Source organism: Artemia franciscana, chromosome 14, assembly GCF_032884065.1.
Source record: "Artemia franciscana chromosome 14, ASM3288406v1, whole genome shotgun sequence".
Taxonomy (NCBI): Eukaryota; Metazoa; Arthropoda; class Branchiopoda; order Anostraca; family Artemiidae; genus Artemia; species Artemia franciscana.
This window is the reverse complement of record NC_088876.1, coordinates 16,833,179-16,859,200: the sequence shown is the minus strand read 5'-3', so window position 1 is coordinate 16,859,200 and position 26,022 is coordinate 16,833,179. Positions and strand designations below refer to the sequence as shown.

Here is a 26,022-nt window from a genome sequence, read left to right as displayed (position 1 = left end):
AGCACTAACAGAATTGCTTAAAAATGTATCCTCTTATATTCTTCTGTGTTAGAACTTTCTTATTTACCCCTTGTGTTGACATAGAATGCTTGCTTACTCGTTTTAATACTGACTGCTTTCATTCACTTATATGATTAGAAACCGTATTGTCTTCGCAGCTTGAGCAGTATTGTGCCATTTGTACTTAAAAGCTTTTAAAATAAAATTATCACCCACGGAAAGCTTTTCTTAAAGTCCTAATGAAGGCCACCATTCTAAGAAGTGATATGGACAAGAAAAGGACTAGGGTTTATGACCCTAAGCCTTAAACAAGATTTATCAAAGAATATTAAGATGGTGCTTCTCTTTTTTTTTAGGTTAAAAAGACAAAATTAAATCCTATAGAAATGTCAACAGCAGGGATTTAATTTAGGTCCAAATTGTTGATCCCTGCAATTTTGAACTACATACCTGTTTTCACAAAACAGACAGAATTTGATTTATCAACAAAATACAAACTTGTTAGATATATGCGTTTATTTTTTTTTTAAGAATTTTTTTTGTTAAAAATATCAATGTTTTTTTTTGTAAGAATTTTTTAATACATGGAAAGTAGATAATTAAAAAGAGTTATTAGTTTTACAGCAATGAAAAGTCTTGGGTAGATTGAAAATTTTGAAACGTAACGTACAATACATTGAAGGCCCAAAAGTTACATAGAAATAACAACCACATTTTAAAAAGCAGAGGTAATATGCAATGAATTACCATAAAAATCGTATAGGTGTGATTTTCCCCTAATATATCATCTTTTTTTCAAAATAAACCATCTAAAATTAAATGATAAATAAATGATAAACTTCACCAAAAATTGTTAGTAGAATAATTCTGCTCGTCCACAGCAACACGTTTATTGATCAAAATTAAATAAAAAAAACAAGTTTTTTTAACTGAAAGTAAGGAGCAACATTAAAGCTTAAAACGAACAGAAATTACTTCGTATATGAAAGGGGCTGCTTCCTCATCAACGCCCCGCTCTTTACGCTAAAGTTTGACTCTTTTTTTCTCTCACTTTTTCTTTTTAAAACAGTAAAAAAAACTTTAGCGTAAAGAGCGGGGCGTTAATGAGGAGGCAGCCCCTTTCATATACGAAGTAATTTCTGTTCGTTTTAAATTTTAATGTCGCTCCTTACTTTCAGTTGAAAAAAAACTTGTTTTTCCTTAAATTTAATTTCTGAACGTTTTTGAATCAATTCATGTTTTGATTTTGGCTCTCCGCAGAGGAATAATTAAAACAAAATTTGCAATTTTTTGTTTTTTTTTGGCTAAATGGCTTTCTCATAATTTTGATCGAATTATTTTGAGAAAAAAAGAGCGAGGGAGGAAGCCTAGTTGCCCACCGATTTTTTGGTTAATTAAAAAGGCAACTAGAACTTTTAATTTTTTACGAATCTTTTTATTAGTAAAAGATTTACGTAACTTATAAATTAGCTTACGTAAAGAACTTTTGTATTCTCATGTTTTTATTACATATATGAGGGGGTTCGCCCCAACATTTTCAAACAGTTCGTGGTAACGAACTGTAGTAAGGAGCGACCCGGCTCAATAGAAAACGAAACTCTAAAAACGGAATTTTGATGCTAAAAGATACATCAAAAGAATCGAATTTTTAGTGATTTTAAATATGTAAGTTTCATCAAATTTAATCATTGTCATCAAAAGTTACGAGCCTTAGAAAATTTGCCTTATTTTGGAAAATAGGGGGAAACACCCCTTAAAAGTCAAAGAATCTTGAAGAAAATCACACCATCGCATTCAGCGTATCAGAGAACCATACAGCAAATATTTCAAGCTGCTATCTACAAAAATGTTGAATTCCGTATTTGTTGCCAGAAGACAGATCACGGGTGCGTGTTTATTTGTTTTTTTGTTGTTTTTTTTCCAGGGCTCATCGTATCGACCAAGTGGTCCGGAAATGTCGTGAGAGGGCTCATTCTAACGGAAATGAAAAGTTCTAGTGCCCTTTTTAAGTGACCAAAAAAATTTGAGGGCACCTAGGCCCCCTCCCACGCTCATTTTTTTCCAAAGTCAACGAATCAAAATTTTGAGATAGCCATTTCGTTCCGCATAGTCGAAAACCATAATTACTATGTCTTTGGGTTGACTCACTCCCCCACAGTTCCTGGAGGAGGGGCTGCAAGTTACAAACTTTATCCAGTGTTTATATACAGTAATGGTTATTGGGAAGTGTAGAGAAGTTTTCAGGGGGATTTTTTTTTGGTTTCGAGGTAGTTTTGAGGGGAGGGGGCTATGTGGGAGGATCTTTCCTTGGAGGAATAGGTCATGGGGGAAGAGAAATTCAATGAAAAGGGCGCGGGATTTTCTAGCATTACTATAAAAAAAAACAATGAAAAAATAAACATAATAAAGTAATAACATGCTGAAAGTAAGGAGTAGCATTAAAACTTAAGCGAACAGAGATTATTACGCATATGAGGGGTTCTAAAAATAATTTAGCATAAAGAGAGAGGTATTTAGGAGGAGATAAATACCTTGCTCCTTATGCTAAAGTATTTTTTAGTTCAACTATTTATTCTACGACCTTTCTGATTCAGGGGTCATTCTTAAAGAATTGGGACAAAACTTAAGATTTAGTGTAAAAAGCAAGGTATTAACGAGGGGACAAACCCCCTCATATACAAAATAAAATATATAAGAATATAAAAGTTTGTTACGTAAGTTAATTCTTAAGTTATGTATATTTTTTACTAATAAAAACGTTCTTAAAAATTAAAAGTTCTAGTTGCCTTATAAATAGCCGAAAAATTGGAGGGCAACTAGGCCTCCTTCCCCACCCCTTATTTCTCAAAATTTTCTCATCAAAACTAAGAGAAAGCCATTTAGCCAAAAAAGAATTAATATGCAAATTTCATTTTAATATTTTATGTGCGGAGAGCCAAAATCAAAAATACATTAATTCCAAAACATTCAGAAATTAAATAAGAAAACTAGTTTTTTAACTGAAAGTAAGGAGCGATATTAAAACTTAAAACGAACAGAAATTACTCTGTATATGAAATGCGTAGTCCCCTCCGCAATCCCTCGCTCTTTACGCTAAAGTTTGACTCTTTGCCACAATTCTACTTTTTAAAACAATTAAAAACTTTATTGTAAAGAGCGAGGCGTTGAGGAGGGAACAACCCATTTCATATCGTTTTAAGTTTTAATATCGCTCCTTACATTCAGTTAAAAAAAAGATAGTTTTTTATATTTAATTGTAGATAGGAGCTTGAAACTTCTGCAGTAAGGTTCTCTGATACGCTGAATCTGATGGTGTGATTTTCGTTAAGATTCTATGACTTTTAGGGGGTGTTTCTCCCTATTTTCTAAAAAAAAGCAAATTTTCTCAGACTAAACTTGATGAAACTTATATATTTAAAATCAGCATTAAAATGCGATTCTTTTGATGTAGCTATTGGTATCAAAATTCCATTTTTTAGAGTTTTGGTTACTATTGAACCGGGTCGCTAGTTACTACAGTTCTTTACCACGAACTGTTTGATCAAAAGAAGGAATCATTTCTAATAGTATAATAAAATTAGAAATTTTTAGGCAAATTTCAAGCAAAGCCCTTAAAATAAGATGAAATAAAAATGATAACAAAATAAAGTCTCTTCGCTTTCAAAATATTTGTCGACTGTTCTTATGTTATGCAGATTTGCTTTTTATGCCCTGTAGGCTTTAAAACGTTATCAGCTGCTTAAAAACGTTGTTTGTAACATTTTATGTTTGTTGAGAATATTAAACAGGAATATAATAGGTTATAATTTGCAAATCCTCCAATCCACAAACGAACTGTTGCCAGTAACTGTTAGAAACAGATGGGACAATGGAAACACGGCTTGGTTACACGCGTTCAAAGCAATCATGTTTTCAGTTTTCTTTCTGGAATAATAGAAAAAAAAACTCTTCTTAATCACTTCTAATAAGGCTGGGTCTTTCAATCTCCAATAAATTTGGATTCATTTTTTCATAGACTCCTGTTACACATAAAACAAAAAAAAAGTTCATAACAGTTTCATTCTTTTTGAACACCATCCAACTATAGATGCTATTTAAAAACGGCCTTACACTGGTGATTGTAGAGCTGATAAATATGGCAATGTGTTAAAGAAAATGAAACTGCTTTAGGTTTTAGCCTCATAACATAAACTCCTAGATTGTAGAACACGTTTAATTTTTAATCGAGGGAGAGCATGCTCTATAATAATACGTGAGATAAGACAGATAATCCCATGTACTGTTTGTTCGTGCAAGCCAACCCCTAGCTGCTCTTTAAAATGCTATTGGTAAAAATAAGAACATTTTACGGGACACTTAAAAAGATACTCAGCTTCTAATGGATTACTTTTGGGACATCCATGATAGGGTTCATAGAAAACCTGGTTGAAGATAAACGTAACATATCAGAATATGAATTTGATTAAAAAATGGCCTTATTCTGCTTTATAGTATTACAACACAAATATTTCTCTTTTGGCACATAGCTATCAAGCCCTTGATTTGGTTTTTGATCAAATCTGATAATTTTGTTTCAAGATTGAACAAACTTTTTAATGTTAAGAAATAACCTTTATTCCTACTCATGCAAAGAATACTTTTGAAAACTATTTATTTCCATCAATAACTTATCCACATATGTATTTTGTACATCAACTACTAAAACACTTTATTGCACACATAAAATATCATTATGGAGAAGAGTTATGTTACTCGTAAAATCTGATTGTAAAGTCAGCTATCTAAAATCAGAAGTCATTTGTTACGAACGTAAAGCATTGTCAGAAACGGGTTAAGATTCTAGACGCCAAAAATGGAGTTCAATTTTATTATTATTTATGTATGTTTCTCTTTGCCTTAAGCAGCAACATCTTCAAAGAAAACGAAGTGGTAAGGTACTTTCCACTTAGTTTAGTTAAGTCCCCTTAAAACAGTTTAAATATACTCTTCGAAAATTTTGTATTGCTAAAGTGTAAGGTAAATTAGTCCAAAGAAAATGGAAATCTCTAAATTAAATATAGTCAATAGAATTAACGTAAAAGACATAATGTCCGAGGATATGTAGGATACTGAAATGAAGTTAGTCACATAGTCATAGCAGGATCTCGTTAAAATATCAGTTATGTTATTTCTAGGGCAGTGATGCAGTGATTCTGCAGTGATTCAGCAGTGATTATTATTAAAAATTAGCATCAAGCAGTGTGGTAGTCGTGAATTCCCACCTCAAATCAATAAATCAAGCAATCAATAAACATGAAAATGTTGGTTGTCATACAGTATTTGTGTTGTATTCCGATATCATACACTCATAAGTCAAATGTGAAATTCTTCAAACGATAATGCTGGTTTGGTTAATAATTACGCAATTGAAAAGCAACTTATTGAAACAGATTAGACAGAAATTGTCATTAATGTGAGACGAAATTAGATGTTTAGTTCAATAGAAGGAATGCATTCCACTATTTTAGACACTGACCAAGGGAAGTTAAATTAATCGATTTGAAGTGGGAATTTTATTAAGATGGTGTAATAACTCAGCTTCACCAAAAATGATGACTTCTACCGTTTTCTTACAACTAAACATTAATTCAATAGAGCATTTAAAAGGGCTTTAATACTACCTTATTGTTAATGCTGCTTTGAAAATTTAATTTCACCGATCAAAAGAATTTTTAAATAAGGTGTCTTTTTGAGGGCTTTTCATGATTTGAAACGTGAAAAAACCCTGATATCGGATTTACACATTTACAATTTAGTCTATGATCTATTCTAGATTGTACCATTCCCCTGTAACATTCAGCGTTACTTAAGTGGAAAGATAGATAGATTTATCCAACAATCATTTGAAAAATTGCTAAATTAATCATATTTCTTCAAAGATAATTAAAAAAATGAATCGGAAGACTAAAAAAGGAGATCCCTATCATTCATCGATTTTTGGTATTAGCTATTTTTCCGAACAGTGAACTTTTTAACTTAGATTTAATGCATTTAATGTAAGTTGTAGTTTTTGACCAAAGTGGAGCACGTACTTTTGACGCAATGTAGATTTTAATTTCGCTTTACATTTGTTAAGGATCATTATATACAATAATATATAAGTTATAAATATTGTTCGAAGAGGCATTATTTAAACTACAAATTAGATTTTTTCTCCAGTTTTTCAATTATATCACGAAAGGTGTTTCGAGTCCTAGAAGGATGTTTACGTTTCCTTAAAGGTTTGTCAGACCTCCGGTTTTCCACAGACAAAGGTTTGGATATTTTCAGGTCGTGTCTACGTCGTAAAGGCCTATTTACTGGATTGAAGGAACCAGGGCAACAGTTTTTCTGAGGATGTCTAAATGGGGGTGGCTCAACAAAGTGAGGACGCTCTTGATGAATAGGTTTCTCAAGAGGCACAATGTCCTTTGAAGGTACAAAGTTCGTGTTATATGCATTAGTAGGATCTATATGTGGTTTCAAGTTAGCTCCAACAGCAGTAATAGGAATGTTAGGGAATTTTGGAAAGTCAAATCCGGGGAGTCCCATGTCTTTAAATGGCTTCAAGTCGAGGTCTAAGTTGTCAAGTCCATCGTTTTGTGTGTCCAATGCATTCAGATTCTGAAAAAAACACAAATCAGTATTTGAAGTTGGCAGAAGTTCTAAAGGCCTTCTCTAAAGATAATTAGGTTTAAAACTTGCTCATAGAATTTAAAATTTAATTTTGTCAGTCTAGTTTGGGTTGTTGGACGTCCCGACCATCAAAACTGAAAATGCAGACGTTCAGAGAAAGAGCATCAAAACTGAAAGTACAAATTTTCAAAGAAAGAGGTCTTTAGACAGATTGAAAAAAAAAGTCTACTTAGAATATAAAAATGATAAAGAAAGCTACCATCTATACACACATCTCTGAAAACTCTTTTAAGTGCAAGAAATAAAATCATATAAAAATATCCATCTCGTATAAAAAAACATACATGTAAATCTATATAAAAATAACTATCTCTTATAAAAATATATAGCGCATACATAAGTGCGTGTCTATGGAATAAATTTAGAAGTTCTACTAAAAACAAAATAAGTTCTGCTCTAAAATTTGTGTCTTTGAGCAATTGTAAAGGTTTCTTGCAGTGAATCTAGAGTGATACAACTCCTAAATAAAGTAAACTATAAAGATTAATCGACAAATCAAACATATGCACTAATGCTAAATTATTCTTCATTCAATTTACCCAAGCTGAAAATCGACTTAGTAAGGAGAACCTACTGGATATATGGAAGGTGAAGGGCTTCTTGGGTTTTCTATCCAGGCAGACAGGTCCATCCTTTGAAGAACACCACTTTTACAGGCAACTCGAGGATTTCTATAACGAAAAAATACATTAGTTACACTCTCTCTTATGATGTCTTTAAAGTATAAAGGTAAAAATAAATTTTGGATAACAAGGTTTTCTTTTTCTTCAAATGAAAGTAAAGAGTCAATTGACATACATTTAAATTTGGAAAATGAAATTGAGATTGTTCTAGAGAATCAAATGATTCCGAAATGTGTTGAACCTAAAATTTTACTCAAAGACTTTTTAGCACCCTTATTTAGCACTCATCGATTAGTCTGAAATTTTCACTCAAAGAACTTTTATCACCCTTTAGACCAAAATTGTTATTTGACGCCACTAAATGACTGAAAAAGCCACTTTTTTGTGGCAGAATCTGTTTTGTTACTTAAAAGGTGATAAACATTTAATGTCATTTCAACAGATCCTTCTACAGACAATCTAAGACCCATCATTCCATACACCCTTAGAATAAAAAACAACTAATAAACACGAATGTGTGATCAACCTTCTCAAGAAAAATACAATATTTCTTGTTTTTAGATAGGGCATGATACCTCAACAATAGAGTTTTTTGACATACTGAAGTCAATGGTGGAATTTTCGTCAAGGCAACTCACTTTCTTGGTGTATTTTCCCTTATTTGGTAAATGGACCTAATTTTTTCAGGCTCATAACTTTTGTTGGGTATCTTCAAAATTACTGAATTTTATGCATTTGGAATCAACATAATGATTCCATTTTTCTAATGTACATATTGCATCAAAATTCCTTTTTAGAGGTCTGATAACTAACATCATAAATCGCAAATAAACATCACTGTAGATAATTTTATAAAACATCAAATGAATCAACTTAGATAAATGAAACTTAAAAGTAAATATCTATATTGAGCGCTTCTAATGACCGTAGGTCATTATTTTCAATATTTTCAGTTTTTCAATAATTGCATTGAGCAGCTTTTTTCGTGCAGATCATCATATGAATATAAACTCTTATGGCACACGAAAAACTTTTTTTTAGCAATATGAGGGAAGCTGTCATAACAGAGCACCCATATTCAGGCTTGGTTTAAATGAATTAGAAGATTATTTCCACCTCCCCAGTCCCTCATACGCACTTCAATAGCTATTTGAATGCTTGTGAAAAGTTAGAAAATTGGCATATATTAATGTATTTCGAGGTACTACGCACACCCCCTTCACACCTAAAAAATGACTCAGAAACCAACCTTGATAATAATGTTATCAAACATTAAGTGAATCATCTTAGTTTAGTGAAGCTTTAAAATGACTTCCTATATTAACCAGTTTTTGTGTGTGATTACGTGACCCTTTGTGAACAAATTCACCACGGTGCGGTATTGTTGCCTCTGAAGCTGGAAAGTTCAATACACAGTTTTTTTATATTCTTAAATTAATTGGCTATATCTGAATTTTTTCTTTATGCCACTCAGTTTTGTACAACAAAGTGGCGGAAAACACCACTTAGCTGCGACAAAAATCTTCTTGGTTACTTTAAAAAGAGCACTAGAAGTTTGAATTTTCGTTCAAATGAATCTTCTCTCGATTTTACAGAGACTAATAGTTCAGTACAATAGCCCATGAAAAAAAAAAAATCAATATGCATCAATGATCTTCCTTCTCAAAAACAAAATGCACATTTCCATATATTAATAAATTGGAGCTTTAAGCCTCTTTACTAGGGTAGCAGCATTGAAACTTAAAATGAACATATATTATCTTTTATATAAGGTGCCCCATCCTCTACTCCCTTCTCTTTACGTTGAAAGTTTGAAAACTTGGGCTTAGAGCTTTTTTGAGGCCTTAGGTACCTCGCTTCCCCATAAAAAAAAGTCCGGTTTCCGCCCGATTATGTGATGAACAACTATGTGATGTTATAGGCTATTAATGCTAGTTTTATCGATATACAGTAATGTTTTGTTTTAATGTTTTTTTTTTGTGAATCGATTTTATGTTTAGGAGCGAGTGTTATACCGTCTGCCAGTAAAGCCTCTAATACTCGGAGGCTGTATAAATGCCCTTTTAATAGTTCTTAGAACCCCGATAGTATTCCGACCCTGTGCAGATCGAAATCCCTTTTTTGCACTTTTATAAATAGTCGCTTCAGCGTTATAGAACATTATGAATGTCATTCTATCACGATCATACTTAAATATTAGGAATGCTTCAATATCCCCTATGCATTAACCAAAGTTTTTTAAATTTAAGTTTATTATCCGTACAATAATGGTTCGACCATCCCTGAGTGTTAACTTACCCTAAATAATTACACACCTAAACATATTTCAAAGCTTGGAGGGGATGAGCAGGTTCTGAGAAACTTAAATAGATTTTTCAGGTTGCAATCTCCGGGATTCTCAAGGGGAAGCTTTAAAAAAAAACTGTTTTTTATATAGATGATACCCCTTTGATACACCACCTTCTGTAGAAGTAAGCAGAGTTACGCCTAAAATAACTGGGCAATAAGAGGAAAGTTGTCACTCCAAAACATCATTTTATAGGCTCAGTCTTTAATGTCTTTTGTAGGAGATTAAATTAAAAACAAGAGCTAAGAGCTCATATGGCACTTGCGACGAGGCAAGAAGAGCTAAGAGCCAAGAGCTCATATGGAATGAGCTCTAACAAAATTCTAAGAATCAATAGATTAATTTAAAAGGAAAGTCAGAGGCTTAATGCCGGTCAGGATTTAAAATAAGAGCTCTGAGTCAAGATTTCCTTCTAAATGTCAAAATTCATTAAGATCCTATCACCCACTTGTAAGTTATAAATACATCATTTTTTCGAATTTTCCCTCTCCCTTTAGCCCCCCAGATGGTCAAATTTGGGAAAACGACTTTATCAAGTCAATTTGTGCAGCTCCCTGACACGCCTAACAATTTTCATCGTCCTAGTACGTCCAGAAGCACCAAACCTGCCAAATCACTGAACCCCTCCCCCCAACTCCCTCAAAGAGAGCGAATCCAGTACGGTTATGTTAATCACGTATCAAGGACATTTGCTTATTCCATCCACCAAGCTCCATCCAGGTTCCTCCACTCCAACCGTTTTCCAAGATTTCCCCCTTCATCTCCCCCCAATGTCAACAGATCTGGTCGGGCTTTGAAATGAGAGCTCTGAGACATGATTTCCTTCTAAATATCAAATTTTATTAAGATCTGGTCACCTGTTCTTAAGTTAAAAACACCTCAATTTTTCTAATTTTTCCAAATTAACACCCCCAGCTCCTCCAAAGAGAACGGATCCGTTCCAATTATGTCGATCACGTATCTAGAGCTTGTGCTTATTCTTCCCATTAAGTTTCATCCCGATCTCTCCACTCTAAGCATTTTCCAAGATTTCTGTTTCCCTCCTCCAACCCATATGTCCCCAGATCCAATTCGAGTCGAAAATGGTGCATCTGAGACATAAGATCCTTCTATATATATCAAGTTTCATTACGGTCCGATCTCCTATTCGTAAGATAAAAATATCCCAATTTTCACGTTTTCCAAGAATTCCGGTTTCCCCCTCCACTCCCTTGAGCTTTAAAGCACAAGATCCTTCTAAATATCAGATTTCATTAAGATCTGCTGACCCGTTCGTAAGTTACAAATACCTTATTTTTTCTAATTACCCCCCCCCCCCCCAAATCCCCCAAAGAGAGCAAATCCGGTCCGGTTAGGTCAGTCACGTATCTTAGACAGGTTTTTATTCTTCTCATCCAGTTTCATCCTGATCTCTCCCATTTAAGTATTTTCTAAGATTCCCCCCCCCAACTGCCCCCCAGCCAATGACGCTGGATCTAGTTGAGATTTAAAATAAGAGATCTGAGTTACGAGGTCCTTCTAAATATGAAGTTTCATGAAGATCCCATCACTCCTTCGCAAGTTAAAAATACGCCATTTTTTCATTTTTTTCAGAATTAAACCTCCCCCTCCCAATAGAGCGGATCTGTTCCAATTATGACAACCACGTATCTAAGACTTCTGCTTATTTTTCCCACAAAGTTTCATCCCGATCCCTCCAATCTAAGCGTTTCCCATGATTTTAGGTTCCCCCCCCCCAATGTCACCAGATCCGGTCGGGATTTAAAATACGAGCTTTGAGACACGACATGCTTCTAAAAATCAAATTTCATGAGAAGCGATCACCCGTTCGTAAGTTAAAAATACCTCATTTTTTCGAATTTTTCAGAATTCAGTCAAACTTAAGCGTAAAGAGCGAGGCATTGAAGAGCAAGGTAAAATCCTCATATACAGAATAATTTTTGTTCGTTTTAAGTTTAAATGTTGCTCCTTACTTCCAGTTGGAAGAACTCGCTGTTCTTATTGAATTTCTGAATGTTTTTCAAATAATGCCAGGAAATCTTGCTCCTTTTCATCTAAAATTCCCTCCACTCACGGGACACTCCCCCACAAAATAGAGCCACCCAAAAAATTCCCTTTGGATAATTCCATCCTTGCTGAAAATCCCCCCATAATCCCCCCACGTTTCTTATGGATGATTCCGCCTTAAAAATTCTCCTTTGCATACTTTCATTTGCATACTTTCATATAGAATTTCTAACCATTTTTCAAATCATGCCAGAAATCTCTCCTTCCGTAGAAAATCTTCCGAGGAGCCTGCGCCCCTTCCCCATAGGAAAGTTGCTCCCATGGAAACTGGCTCCCAAGTTGTCCCATGGAGAATTTGTCCTGCGGAAAGTTCCCCATGGAGAATTTCTTCCGTAAGAAACCCTCCCCCCCCCCAAGAGTGAAATCCTCAAGACAATTCCTACCCCGTGGAAAATTTGCCACTAGACAATTCGCCTAGAACATATCTACATGGAAAATTAAATTGGCAACAGAAAGTAAGACAAATAAAAATAATATCAGATGGAATCCAGTCAAATTTCCCAAGTTTAAGATTCCCCTGGAAAGCTGACCCGCGGAAACGTCCCTCCCTCCCCACAGAACATTCCGCCCTAGAAGCCCAACCCAAATAGACTTTTAATATGCTGAGCAAAAGAGCTATCTCAAAATTTGAACCGAAAAATTTTTCTTATTAAAATTTCTGATCGTTCAGATGGTGTCGATTTTCATTAAAATTGTTTGACTTCCTGGGGAGGTTTCTCTCCTTTTTTTAAAATTAAGCAAATTTTCTCAGACTTTTTAACTTTTGATGGGCAGCAGTAAGCTTACAGAATATTATAAATTTGGAATCAACATAATAAGCCAATTCTTTTGATCTATCTGTTGATACCAAAATTCTGTTTTCATATTTTTCGGTTAGTATTAGGCCAAGTCGCTCCTAACTTACAGTTCGTTGCAACCACTGTAGATAAATTGAAACAGAAGCATTTTTAATAATATTTGTCTTCTATATTCTCGGCGCGTATAAAAGCTCCTACCATTTAATCTCCCATCAACCATCCAGTGCATATTTGTCAGTCACTGAATAATGGTGCGAATTTGTATTGTTCATTGTTGTGAAGGCAGAAAGAAATGTAGTGAGCCGGCAAAGCGGTTCACTACTGTCCCGTCTCACAGGTATGACTTAACTGATTGGCCTATCAAGGATTTCTAAAAGGGAGGTTTGACCTAAATTTTAGCAGAAATACGGAAATTTCTACTGCTAGCTTCTAGTCAACACTGTAACCCAATAGCAATGATTATTTATTAGGTTTCACAATAATCTGTGGTATTAGATAGTAACATTGGGCCCTGGAGCGTCAAAACTTTTTTTTTCTTGGTGAGGAAAAATATTCGCTTGAATTTTCCCTCTTTTATACTCCTTTTTTGGGTCATAAGAATCTCCTTCGAAATTTGATGTAGGACCATTGTTTTTCTTCTACTCACTGGTGGAATAGCCATATCCGATAAAATACCAGATGTCTGTTAAAAGCTGTTCTCCATAAAATTCTTAGCGCGTCTTCGGAAAATTCAAGGACTTCAAAAGAATTGTGTTTGTATTGTAAGAAGAATACAAAGTAATGTTTGTTGTTATTATTGTTGTAAATATTCTGCTGCAAACTTGCAAATTATGCAAAACATTCTCTTCAGAAAGTAATTTTTTATGACTCATTAAGTCGACCCTCATGATTCTTTTCCTTATCTTTCTAGTTTCGGGTTACGTGCAAGTTTGGTATAAAACTTAGAATGTTTCAGAACATTGCTAAGAGTATTTTAAATTGTCTAATCATTCCCTTTGAGAACCATATAATTTCCAAACCAAACGACATAATAATTTCCACGACCATAGCCACATAAGTTTCCCTCTGAGAAAAAACGGACAATAGTATGGAACCGAAATATCAATGTGAAGTGCCAAATTTAACTAATCAAATTTCATCATGTTATGGCATTGTTCAAATAAAACTTATTTTTTCTTGATTGTCCTTATATATTCATTTTTTGTCTTCTTTTCATTCTTAAACCAACGTTATCCTTACCTTTTGCATTATTACAACCATACCAATTATTTCCTTCTGCCACACGTGTGCCTACCCATGAAAAATTCTAATATCGCTTATGTTTATACTTGTTTATATGTTCTCTCGGTCCGATTTTATCTAGTGGTTGAGATAGGGAAGGATTCTTCTGTTTAAATTTATCTACAGGGGTTAGAGCAAATTGTTTGATTAGGGAGGAAATCATTCCTTTTTAATCCATACTCATCTGAAGGTCTCTGAAAGGTAGTACATTTTGGCCAGAAAATTCACTCGTCTAGGCTTCAAGCATACCCCCTCCCGTAGAAACATGTAACAGCCCTCAGCTTACGTTGCTGAGGCATTACTATTCACCACTGTGCATATTTCTATGAGCCCTCAAGTAGAGAAACTCAATTGCGTGCAGTTTAGAAGCAAGTACCTTATAAAGAGTTTTTATTTTGTGTGGACTGCATGTATCTTGGAACAAATGTCCTATCGTATTCATTATGGGCTCTAAAACTAGCAAGCTAAATACAATATTTTTTGATAATTCTGAGGCGATCAGTTATATCAATATTTTCAATCGACTGTTCAATTCCAACTTCCAATCTTCAATCAAAGAGGTCCTCTCTCAATATCTTTGAACCACAAGTCCAATGCAATCGACCCTTGGAAAAGAAAACACCAGTAAAATGAAATAAATAAACATGTGTCAGTGACCATGCTTCTAAAAAAAAATGCTTATAATACTAATAAGCGTAACAGCATATTCGTCACTAATCTAGTGCTGAGTTTGAATACCAGAAGCTGAATGGTATATATTTATTTCTTTACTTACATATCATGATCCGGCAATACCATGGCATAAACTTGAACTGTATCTGCAGTGTCACTGTTGTCGCAAACTAGTGTTGATAGTCTGGACTTTCTAATCTCTCGAATTTGATCTGTTGAGAACGAAAACAAATTCAGAAAGTCATATTTAAATGTGAAAGCAGGGTAGACTTCAGCTAATTGGGATGGTTATGCATTTTCAAAGGCAACTCGAGCAATATTTATCCAAAAAAAAAATTATTTTCCCCTCTTTTTGTACATTCAAAATTAGGAAGTAGTCTTCTTTTGAAAAGACCTATTTTCAATTTCATAATAATAAGCTAAGTTTCCTAAATAAACGATAATTTTCACATGAGACTGTAGTGAAAATTTTAATTTTTAAAAGATTACTTTTACAAATTCGAATAAATGCATGACATTTAAAGAGGAATCAATTTATGTCACATAAAATTTTGGCACGTGGCCAAGGAAAGTAGAGCTTAGGGATTGTATTCCCTCACGCAGAAATGTCAAGGGTCTTAAAGATCCATTCGTATTAATTATATATTTTCAGTTATATCCACGGTAATTGCAGTTTTACTCCAGTTTTGGCACCTAAAATGTTTGATCTCCGACGAAAGCGCCTGATATGCTAGCGAAACTCTCTTTAATATAACTATAACGTAAATATTAAAAAATTATTAATGAATAAAAAAACTTCATTAAAAAGCTGATTGGTAAGCATGATATGTTTTGTGTTATTATTATATCCAGTGAGCTAATTTATTTTTCTTTTCTTTATGTTTTCTTTATAAAGATTAACATATTTCAATACAATTGAAAAGTATAAGTTTTTCACAACCTATTTTTACTAAAAAAGCAAATATTAAAAGTAAATAATAAAATTATGTCAGATCTGTCATTGCCGTTCGGTTCCGAGACTGATTTCGTAATTTTTGTTGAAACACAGAACAAAGACTTTCTTAACGAGCAGTCGAGTGTGCCCAGTTTAATTTTTTTTTGATCTGGCTGCAATATGAATTCAATCAGACCCCCTCATGACTTACTGGATTTAACACTCTTGCTCAGCAGGGTCACCAGCGTAGAGAAAACTAGCTGAAAGCATCGTCAGCCTTCTCCAGGTTGCCCTGTCCCGGGCTAATGATGGGGACTCGATTGGGCTAATATTGCAGCTGAGGAGTCGTTAGCTTACGATATCAGCCCACCTAGTACGCGGTCTTCCTCTAAGACGTGGCCAGCCATTTTCCTAGGGGTTGAAATCCATGATGATCCTTGCAGGGGTGCTTGGCGGGAAAAGGACTAAATGGCCGTACCACATCAAGGAACGAGTTTCTACTTGAGTAGAGAGATCTGCCAGTTTGAAGGTTTTCAGGATCTTGGTGTTGTGGATCTGGTCATACCATTTGATGCCCTTTATTCGACACAGGTGTCTAGGCTGAACAGAATCGACTTTTCGTAGCTGTGTCTTAGTTATCAGCCCTGTTTTAGAAAAATATAGCATGGCACTTGAGAAAGCGGCGTTGTAAATTCGAGCTTTGGTTTGGCGACTAATTTGTGGTATGAGGAAAACTACCCTCAGGAGTTATCCAAATACAGGGTTTGCCTTCATTTATCTGACAAAGGTTACGGAGTCAAGTGTGCCGTTTCAGGATATAATTGATCCGAGGTATGGGAACTGCCTTACCAAGTCGACAGCTTGACCGTTAATCTCAACAGTTAATTGTGTTTTTGAAGCGATCTTATCTATGGTCTTGATTGGAGTTGACTATGACTATGACTATTGACTATGGAGTTGATTTAAAGCCCTAACCTAATGTTCTATGAAGTAGAGTGTCTCGAGTGCAGACTTAAGTTGGTCAAGATTGTCACTAAGGACAGCTACATCATCGTGATATCAATACCAGAGAGGGTCCTCCGGGCATAACCGATTCCAAAGGGTGGAGAAGGTATATATTGTTCGGAATGTGGTCAATGACGCAGTTAAACAGCTCAGGTTGAGTAGGTCATCCTTGCCGTACTCCGTTGTTGAACTAGAAGGAAGAAAAAAGCTTCCTATTAACCAGGACGGCTCTTTCTGCATTGCTATAAAATTTTTAAAGAGGCGGACCTTCTTTGTAGGTAAGCCCGCAGCTTCCAGGATTCACTAAAGGGATCATCTACCCATCATGGTAATATAAAAAATATAAACGTGCTGCATACCGGATAATACTAAATGCAACTTGGCTAAATATAGGTTCTTGGCACATTACATGCTGTTTTGAAACTTATTATTGTTGACCCCTATTAAATACGAAATTTTGTGACGAGCGTAAAAGAATAGCTTACATTAAAGGAGAATATTATTTATGTTGCTGGATTAATTAGTCTCTATCAACTAACCAAGCCAGAATTAAATATTTACTTGGACTATTCCTTATAGATTGATCTAAAACTACTTAAAACATAGAAAAAATTCCTATTTGCACATTTCCTACCGATAAATATAAATCACGGTTTGAGTTACACTGTGGGTAAGACATATGCTGTAGACCAACAGTCTTCTCCTCTCTTATCAGTTCGTGTTCGTTCAAAGTTCGTGGGCACACTCTAGGGTGATAAACTAATGCCGGGAATGGAATTAAGACACTTTGAAGCAACTTTAAAAAGTTACGATAGGTTAGGTTAGCTTTGGCTATGTTTGCCATTGTTAAAGACAAACTGATTTCTAATTTTTTTATGTTAACTCAACTTTTGTTTTTATTTAGGTAAGTTAAACTAGCTTAATTAATTAACATGTCAAAGAGATAAAATGTTGTGGTTTTGAGAAAATATAAAAAGAAATTGTCCCCAACAAAACCCATAAGAAGCTATTTGGCATATTAAGAAGCTAAATCTAAGCTATGAAATGACATAAATTTTTTGTTCTCATTTTAAAATAAAACCAAGTGACTGCAGTAAAATAACACACTAAAATCTTGCAAAGTGAAAATATACATCACTATAAAGGGATTTATATAGTAGGTCCTTAAATATGTCTGTTTACTATATTGTCGGTGCGTATAAAAGCTCTGCCTATTTTCCTTTGTTTATAGTATCCATTACATTCTTAAAAGTTGTCAGACCAACTTTGGAAAATGGTGCGAACTTGTATTATTTATGATTGTGAAAGCAGAAACAAAGGGGATGAGCCGGCGATGCGGTTCACTACTGTCCCATCTCACAGATATAACCTGATTGAGTGGCGTATCCAGGATTTCTGAAAGGCGGGGGTGTTCTTTTTTTCTTCTGGTTAGGCAAAAATATTCCTTCGAAGTTTGATTCTTTTATGCTCTTTTTTGGGTCATAAGAATGTCCTTCGAAATTTGATGTAGGACCTTTGTTTTTCTTCTAATAACTGGTGGAATACCCCTATTCAAGAAAATACCAAACGTGTGTTAAGAACTGTTCTTGTGAAATTCTTAGTGAGTTTTCAGAAAATTAAGGAATATCAAAAGAATTGTGTTTGTATTGTAAGAAAAATACAAAATAATGCTTGTTGTTATTATTGTCGTGAATGTTCTGCCAGGAACTTACAAATTACATACAACTTCACATCAGAAAGCATTTTTTATGACTGATTAAGTTAACCCTCACGATTCTTTTCATTATTTTTCCAGTTTCGGGTTACATGCAAGATTGGTATAAAACTTGGAACGTTTCAGAATTGTGTTGAGATTATTTAAAATTATTTGAATATATATTGATACATTTATGCTGAGTGCAAAGACTTAAACTGGGAAGTTGGTTGCGGGGACTTCCCCCTTAAACAATTTAATTGATATTTTTTGAGCACACGCGCATATTACGAAGTGAAATTTATGAATCGAGAAATCAACAGGAATCCCAATCAAGGAAAATGAACTAGTAAGTAATTGTTTTAGTTTTAGTAGTTTAGACATTTGATCATCTCCTTTTTTGAACAAAGAGGCAACAATTTTTTAGAACTAGTATTTGATTATCTTGTTGATGAGCTCCCCAGTAATACATACAATAAAAATCAGTAAACATATGTAAAAAAAGGAAGTCACTTAATTTAATTTATCTGCGAGTCTGCATTCATGCCAACCACATAATTTCCCTTTGCAAAACAATTTATAAAACTCACGTACTGAAATATCAACGGGAAGCACCAAATTTCCGAATCAAATGTCATCACACTATGGCATTGTTCAAATAAAACTTATTTTTAACTTCAATATCCTTATAAATTCATTCTTTGTTTTTCTTTCCATTTTTCAAACTAATGTTATCTTTACCTTTTGCATTATTACAGCCATACCAATCGTTTTCCTTTTCTTTTTTATCCCTTCTACGTATCGCATTCTCCCTTATCCCGTAGACGCTCGATTCCTCTTATTTCCTTCATTGTTCTCCAGGCTGTGAATACATATGCCACACACTGGCCTACCCATGAAAAAATCTAATGTCGCTTGTGTTTCTCTTCGTTTATATGTTCTCCGGAGGAGCAGCATCGCGGTCCGACTTCGTCTTATTGTTGAGATAGGGAATTATCCTGCTGCTTAAGTCTATCTACAGTGATTTATATTAACGAAAATTCAGAGAATATCTTAACCATTTGGAGTAAAACGTAGCGAGATCTTATAATATAACAAACAGAGATGACGCAGTTTTCCAGTATACGACCACAAAAAATTAAAACGTACTAAAAAGTAAACAATATTTGAATGACCGTTGCTGAAAGTTTAATAGTTGCATGGCCAAGTCAAAAGCCAAAAGCAATTACAAAGCAATTACAAGTCAAAAGCAACTACATTGCCTTTTTTCAGTTGAACGTTACACATACTTCTCCTTTGGTTAGTTTCCACTAAGCTTGCAAACTGATTGTTATGTTCAAATTGGCATTCTGAGCTAGCAAATTGAAGAATGGTATCCATGGGGGGAGGGGTGGGCATAAAAAAGCAGCTAAGAATATTAGCATGAAACCATTAAGCTTCGCACTGTGTTAGGGGTCTGTAGAAAAATTTTTTGTTGCAAAAAAAGGAAGTTAAGAAAATTCAGAATGAATAAAAACAAGTATAACTAATACATGAAATTCAAGCCATGGATAAAACTGCTGAGCATATAAAAAGTACAGGCAGATGAATTAATTGCTAGATATTGTAATGACGTGCTAAAAAGAAAATTCTTTGCTTAATTGTAGAGGCATTAAGCTGATACATTGAATATTCAAATTGTTTAGCATGATAATTATAAACCAAAAGGATGCTGTAGATAGGGTTTTAAGAAAAAACAGTGTGAAATTAGAACAGGGATAGGATGTGTTGACAAAGTGTTAGAGCTTATGTTAATAACTGACAAGTGTCTGAATAATCAAGTACCTACTGTCCTGAGTTTTATTGATAATTAAAAGGCAATTTATTCAATAAAATGTTTGAATAAAAAGTTTTAGTGAAGGTCTTATTCTAGTATTGTATACCAGATCAGTTTGTTAAAATGATTGCGATTATGCAGAAGAATGGCGCTGTTAAGTTTAAGATTGGTCGCTAAGCTGAAAATAGGTCTGGTCGGAATCCTGAATTAATCTGGTTTATATTTTAACCCATTTCTGAGGATTACTTTTGTCGATCCTCGTTGAAAATATGGTTTTAATGGGAAGGTAAAACCCCTTTCGACTTAAATTTCGCAGACATTTTATGTGTACTAGACAAAAATGTAGTGAAATGAATAATTTTCGAGATTCTGAGAGATTTCAGCATGAGAAAAGGCTTGAATATTAGTACTGAGAGGGTAGAGTCACTGAAGTAAGGGATAAAAGAGGCAAAAGTAAATTACAAAAAAAATAGCCTGTTGGTCGACTCACCTACCATGGCAGGACTATTAGTAAGGGTGATGGATAAACTGTAGATATAAAAAAGAATAGCAATAGTGCAGGGAAAAAAATTACCTGGAGTAAATGCACTTGGATATCCTTGATTTTCGTACCAGAATCTATCACCAAACTTTAAATTATAGAAATTCTTTGCAATGATGCAAGAAAATACGGGACCAACTAAACTTCCAGGTCGAGATTTTTCTGATATGCCAGCAGACCAAAGATCCAGATCATCAGGATGACTAGAAATATTCCAATTGATAAAAAATAATACTACTAGCTATTAAGCTTGGTTGCACGCCTTGATCATAAACAAATAATTATCATTTTATCTTGTTGACAAACAATATTTGGGGGATATTACTAGGCAAGAACTTATTTTCAGGTTTTAAGATATTGAGAAACAAGTAATTCGTGTGTTTATTTAACTCAGATATTGTTTTAGTTTTTCATGCAGATAGATTTTTACTTAACATGAAGGGGGATGTTATTCATGCTTGATGCAATATTTGAGGAGATATTACTAAGCAGGAACTTATTTTCCTTACCCCCTAAGCTTTTACATAGAAGTAAGGTATTTTATATCAGTGGTACTGAATTAATCAATATTCAGATATCAGCAGGGTAATTAAAAAAGCAAACCAAAATCTTGCATTAATTTTTCATTTACCCCAATGGACGGTGACAACTGCCCACATGCTTTGTCCTTTCAAAGCTGTAATTTTATTTTACTCATAAAACACAAGAATTATTAAATGCTTGTATCCTGTATATGTTAAAATATTTTTAATTTTGTTTAGTCAATGTTTCAAATGAAACCAGACACAAGTATTTTAGAAGAGCTACAAACAAGATAAAGAGAAAGACGCAAAAATCATAATTAGAAAAGAGGCAGAAAATATATCAGAGCACTGGCAGATAATAGAGAACTACGCAAGATGGAGAGTTGAACAGACATAAAGTTGAATTATACAAAAGCTAATAATATTGTTTTTCTTCTTCCAATATATTGGGGAGTCTACTTAAATCAAGCTTTCATGCTTAAAGCTTAGGTTGGTAAATCATTCAGGTCACAATTGACGAAATTGTTCTATTAATTTGTAAATGTCAAACAGAATAGCAGAGCACATTATTTATTTTGAATTTTCATGTCTACGTTTGAAAGTCGTTGAAAGACTGGTTTCAGGGTCTTAGCTCCTTAACTCTTCTATTATATGACATTGGATTTATCTGTTTGTATGAAAGGACCATCTACATAGCCATGCTATTTCCTACCTTTGTTTGCAGACTACACAAATGTTATCTCCTCTTTCTGTTTTCTTTTTTTAGTGTTCAGAGCAGTTATGATGCAATCAATCAAAAATTAAAAACTAAAATAAATTAAATATAAATACTTCAAGAAATATCTACATATTTGCAACAATGGATCAGTTGCACAAAATTTCGAAGTAAGTAATTCAAATGTACAAACGGATGGTACATCTTTAAAAGTTATGTTGTCACCTTAAAAACTACTAGGTAACAGCTGGGTAACTGGCAAACAGCTCAAACACTGCTATTTATGAAGCAGCATTTCCTATGGGCAATAAATTTTGGCCGGCGAACGGGATTCACAGTTTAATTCATGTACCAAATCCGTTTCACTATGTTGTACCAGGACTCCCAGCAAAATTTAACGAGAATCCCTAGTTTCAGAGACAGGATCGTGAAATTTAATTCTGAACTGTAAATATCATCTCATTACACTTCGTTTTTTGGAAGGGGCAGTAAATATAGTTTCTTAGTTTTCTTTGCCAGTTCTTTACTTTATTCAGCAGTGCTTAACTTTCAGGTAAATTGAAAGTAAAATAACAATTTCAGGTAAAATGAAATTGTCTTGGGTCAATCTGAATAAGCACACATATGGTGAAAAAGCAGAACATGAAATGTCACGAAGGAAGTGTTTGGTTTAATCGGCTGAAGTATTCCATGGGTGCTATTTGCATCGGCGTGGCTCAATTAATTAAAGTTTTAGTAGGTAAATAAATGAGCAGCGGTAGATAACAAGATAGGTAGTCACTCTCTGAATACATTTTCCTTAATTGCAGTTGCCCAAGACGGAAAAGTTAGCAAAAACCAAAAATTTTAAAACCTACTGGGATGTAGAATCACGGCATCAGCATGCTAATTTTGGGACCTAAATTCAATAAACCAATGCTATTCAGAAGCAGAAATGGAAACAGAAAAATTAATTTAAATAGCGACTTGGGTGAAAGTGATGGTTATTTTAAAGAGTATATTGAGTAAAGGTGATGACAAAGTGGTTCGTTTTTTTTCTAGGATGCTTGATAATTTTTTATATGGCTTTTTGGGTTTGGGTTCGAGAGGATTTTATTCCTTGTTTCTAAAATTATAGCAATTTCGAAGTGAATAGCCTTTCGTGAGTAACTTTAAAACATTCCAGATTTAGAACCAGTATGAATAATAAATTTTGTTATTACATATGTTATAATCGACCATAATAGTATGCAAATTTGAATTATGTATGTAATACAAATATAATATCCCATTTGCGTTATTTTTATATGGTTCCACGGAGGAGGGGGAAGGTCTAGGAAAGCTCACCTTTGCCTTTCCCCTTATTTTTAAAGGTTTCGGGTGTTTTGTAGGATTTCAATTTTTGATCTTTAGGGAGGGGGAAAGGTAGAATCAAACTCTCCAAAACAGTTTGTCTCCAGTTTCTTAACATCTGTACTCCTGACTTCAGATTCAATAGTGTCCTAATTTTGCAAAGTAATGATCCCAACAATGGCCAGCAAACACGTGATTGCTGTCTATCCATCCCCTTTATTTTATTAATCTTTATAGGATACCGCCATTAGTACCCTGTAAACTCAAATTTAAACACATTTAAAATTCTTGGGTACCGAAATGTGCTATTAAGTTCTTTATTTGCATCTTTCAGTGTGTCGAACGGCTCCAAAGAACTGATTTTAGTTTGAATGGGTTTAATACAACTGACTTAGAAATATCACATAGGCCAAGAAAGATGTCAAGTATTGTTTTTTGTCTAGTTTTACTTGCCTCCCATTTCCATGCTCATTCCTTATTCTAGTTTATTTCAATAGACTCGAAATGGTTTTACGTTTATTGAATAAATTTTAATTCCAGTGGCGTCTCTTAAAGTATCTTATTTCTTTACCCTTTTTCTGGTTCTGCTTTATGCTCACAGCCTTTTTTTGTAAATATACGATGCATTTTTTCTTGTCTCCCTGCTTCCTCAAGCTTGTGCTTAACGTTATTATAACTTTTGGTTTCATTATTTGCAAAGGGTTTGAAATTAAGATATGTGTAATTGTTGATTCTGATATCAGTTTCAAATCAATTATTATATAATTTGACCCTGAGCATAATTGAAAGTTGCAGTAATATTTCAAAACCATAATTATGGGGAACATAACTTTTGGGAAGTGGATGAAACATACAGACATTTCTTTCGAGCTACAAGTCTGGGCATTAAAAATACTTGAAGCCAAAATAATATAAAAAGCAAACCAAACAATTTCAGTTTTCGAATAAATAACAAATACAAAGATACACAACAAATGCCTACATGGTCTTCAGGCCTACTGTAATGTAAGATTTCCAGAAGTCATGTATTAAACCAAAACAAACTACGACTTATGATACTTTAGATAAAGTCTAAAAGATAAAACTAATACAAATCCAAAAGTAAACAGAATTGGTTTTATATGGATTTTTTAATACCACTATATCCAAATCACTAGGCTTTAAAAACAAAAATAGATCTGAATCAGAAATCTGTCTATCCTAAAATTGTAAGTCATCAAAATCGTTTTCTGATCCCCAAGAGCCTCGGGGATCACAGCCTCTTTTACAGGATTTATTCTGGATTTTCGACTATGTTATATCTACACAGAATTAGCCAAATTTCGTGAATAAAGTTTAAAATAAATAGAGTTTTATCATAAAATCAGTGTTACAGCACTGGCAGAGATGCAAATTACATGCAAGGAGCCAAAATATTGATAATAAATATTTTTGATTTCTCAAAAACGACACGTTGTGTTACATCTGAATAAATTTGAACGAATACGTTTCAATTTACCTATAAAGGGCTGTGTAAGCTCTGAAAGTTTCGTTTGTGAAAACTCCAATAAGATCATCCCACGATCTAGCTCGATTCAAGCCACAGTACTCTCTAAATGCATTGTAGCTAGGGATACCGTGATCTCGGCCACGTTGGATATTAATGGCAGCCAGATCAAGACCCCATCGCTTGTCTTCGTCTTGGAAAAGGTGATTTGTTACCTATAAAAATTAAACATTACTATTCATTGAGAAGTGTTTTCCAACATTTAAAATTCCTGACAAAAGTGCGTAAAATTTCGCTTTATTTCTGGCCTTCATGAGTCTTTTTTTGACAAATTTTTATATAGGGAATTTATATGATAGTATATTATGAAATCATCATTCACTGATATTTAAAGGTATTGCTACATTGGTATAGTTACTTGTTAATTGTATCTAAAAAAAAATACAAGCACTTAACTAGCATGGAAGTCAATTGAGCGAAGTAAAACATCTTAAATATTTCAAAAGAAACGAGGAATTTAATATGTTTAGTGTGTTACATACAGTTTTTATCACATAATTTTGTAATTTTGATCAATTAAATTTTATGGTAATTATAGCTCGACTAGTAAAACCTCCCGAAGGCAATTTTTTTTTTTACCTTTAATTTTGTTTTTTTATAAGTCAAAATAATTTTACTGCGTTATGCATCTTCGATATGAGAAAGTGCCGATTAAAAATATAACTATTTTTGGCTTTTTCGTATATATGACTTAAATGTTAGCCTTACTTACAGTTTTTTTTTAATTTGAAGATTGTTTTATTGACTTTTTAATTGAATGTGACAGTCAGAAAATTTTAGGGTTTAACAGTGAAAACACATCTAAGCCTAAAGAAAAATTTGACTTATTGTTCCTAACAAAAAAGAGGACGAAATTGGGAACACAAATTTTAATTAGTGAATATAACTACTTATACAGAAACCCAAAATGCGCCCTTCTCCCTAAAACTTACTAAATTCACTATAATTAGTAAAAGAGCCCAAACTTCTGTGCGACAGATTAAAAAGTATAAACTAACTTCTTGAGTCATGGATTCATCCATAGCTTGAGCTACTTGGTTCATCATGCCCAGCATGTATTCATCACACACTCCAGGTTTGTACATATCAAACGGTCGTCGCAAAATTTCACTGAGTCTTCTTGATTCTAAAAAAATGAAAAAGAAGTCATTCTATATAAAATCATGAAAACTAAAATCTCTGTAATTGGTAAAATGAACGAACATGTCGACAAACTTTTAGGATATTATTTTCAATATGAAGGGGTTTCTGGCAGAGAGTTCTGGGCAAAAAAAAAGTTCCGCTCATTTCTTGAAAAAAAAATTTGGCAACATTTTTCCTTTGCAAGCTGGTATTAGTTTGCTTTTTGAGGGGAGAAGGGGGGACCCTGAAAAACTATAAGTGCAATGATTGGCTCTTAAATAAACATCAAGTGT

At 33.8% G+C, this 26,022-nt stretch overlaps 1 protein-coding gene across 2 annotated transcripts in view; it reads right to left on the bottom strand.

The window, feature by feature from the left end:
* Positions 1-4,634: 4,634 nt before the first annotated feature.
* Positions 4,635-26,022, bottom strand: part of LOC136035397 (peroxidase-like) — a 93,123-nt gene continuing 71,735 nt past the window's right edge. For both annotated transcript variants that reach the window (XM_065717178.1, XM_065717179.1), the window contains exons 11-16: positions 25,606-25,733; positions 24,560-24,762; positions 20,524-20,693; positions 14,605-14,713; positions 7,289-7,385; positions 4,635-6,642 (exon numbers count right to left, since the gene is read on the bottom strand). In XM_065717178.1, the coding sequence (XP_065573250.1) occupies positions 6,175-6,642; positions 7,289-7,385; positions 14,605-14,713; positions 20,524-20,693; positions 24,560-24,762; positions 25,606-25,733 (1,175 nt within the window). In that variant the 3' untranslated portion in view covers positions 4,635-6,174. The remainder of the gene's footprint in view (positions 6,643-7,288; positions 7,386-14,604; positions 14,714-20,523; positions 20,694-24,559; positions 24,763-25,605; positions 25,734-26,022) is intronic.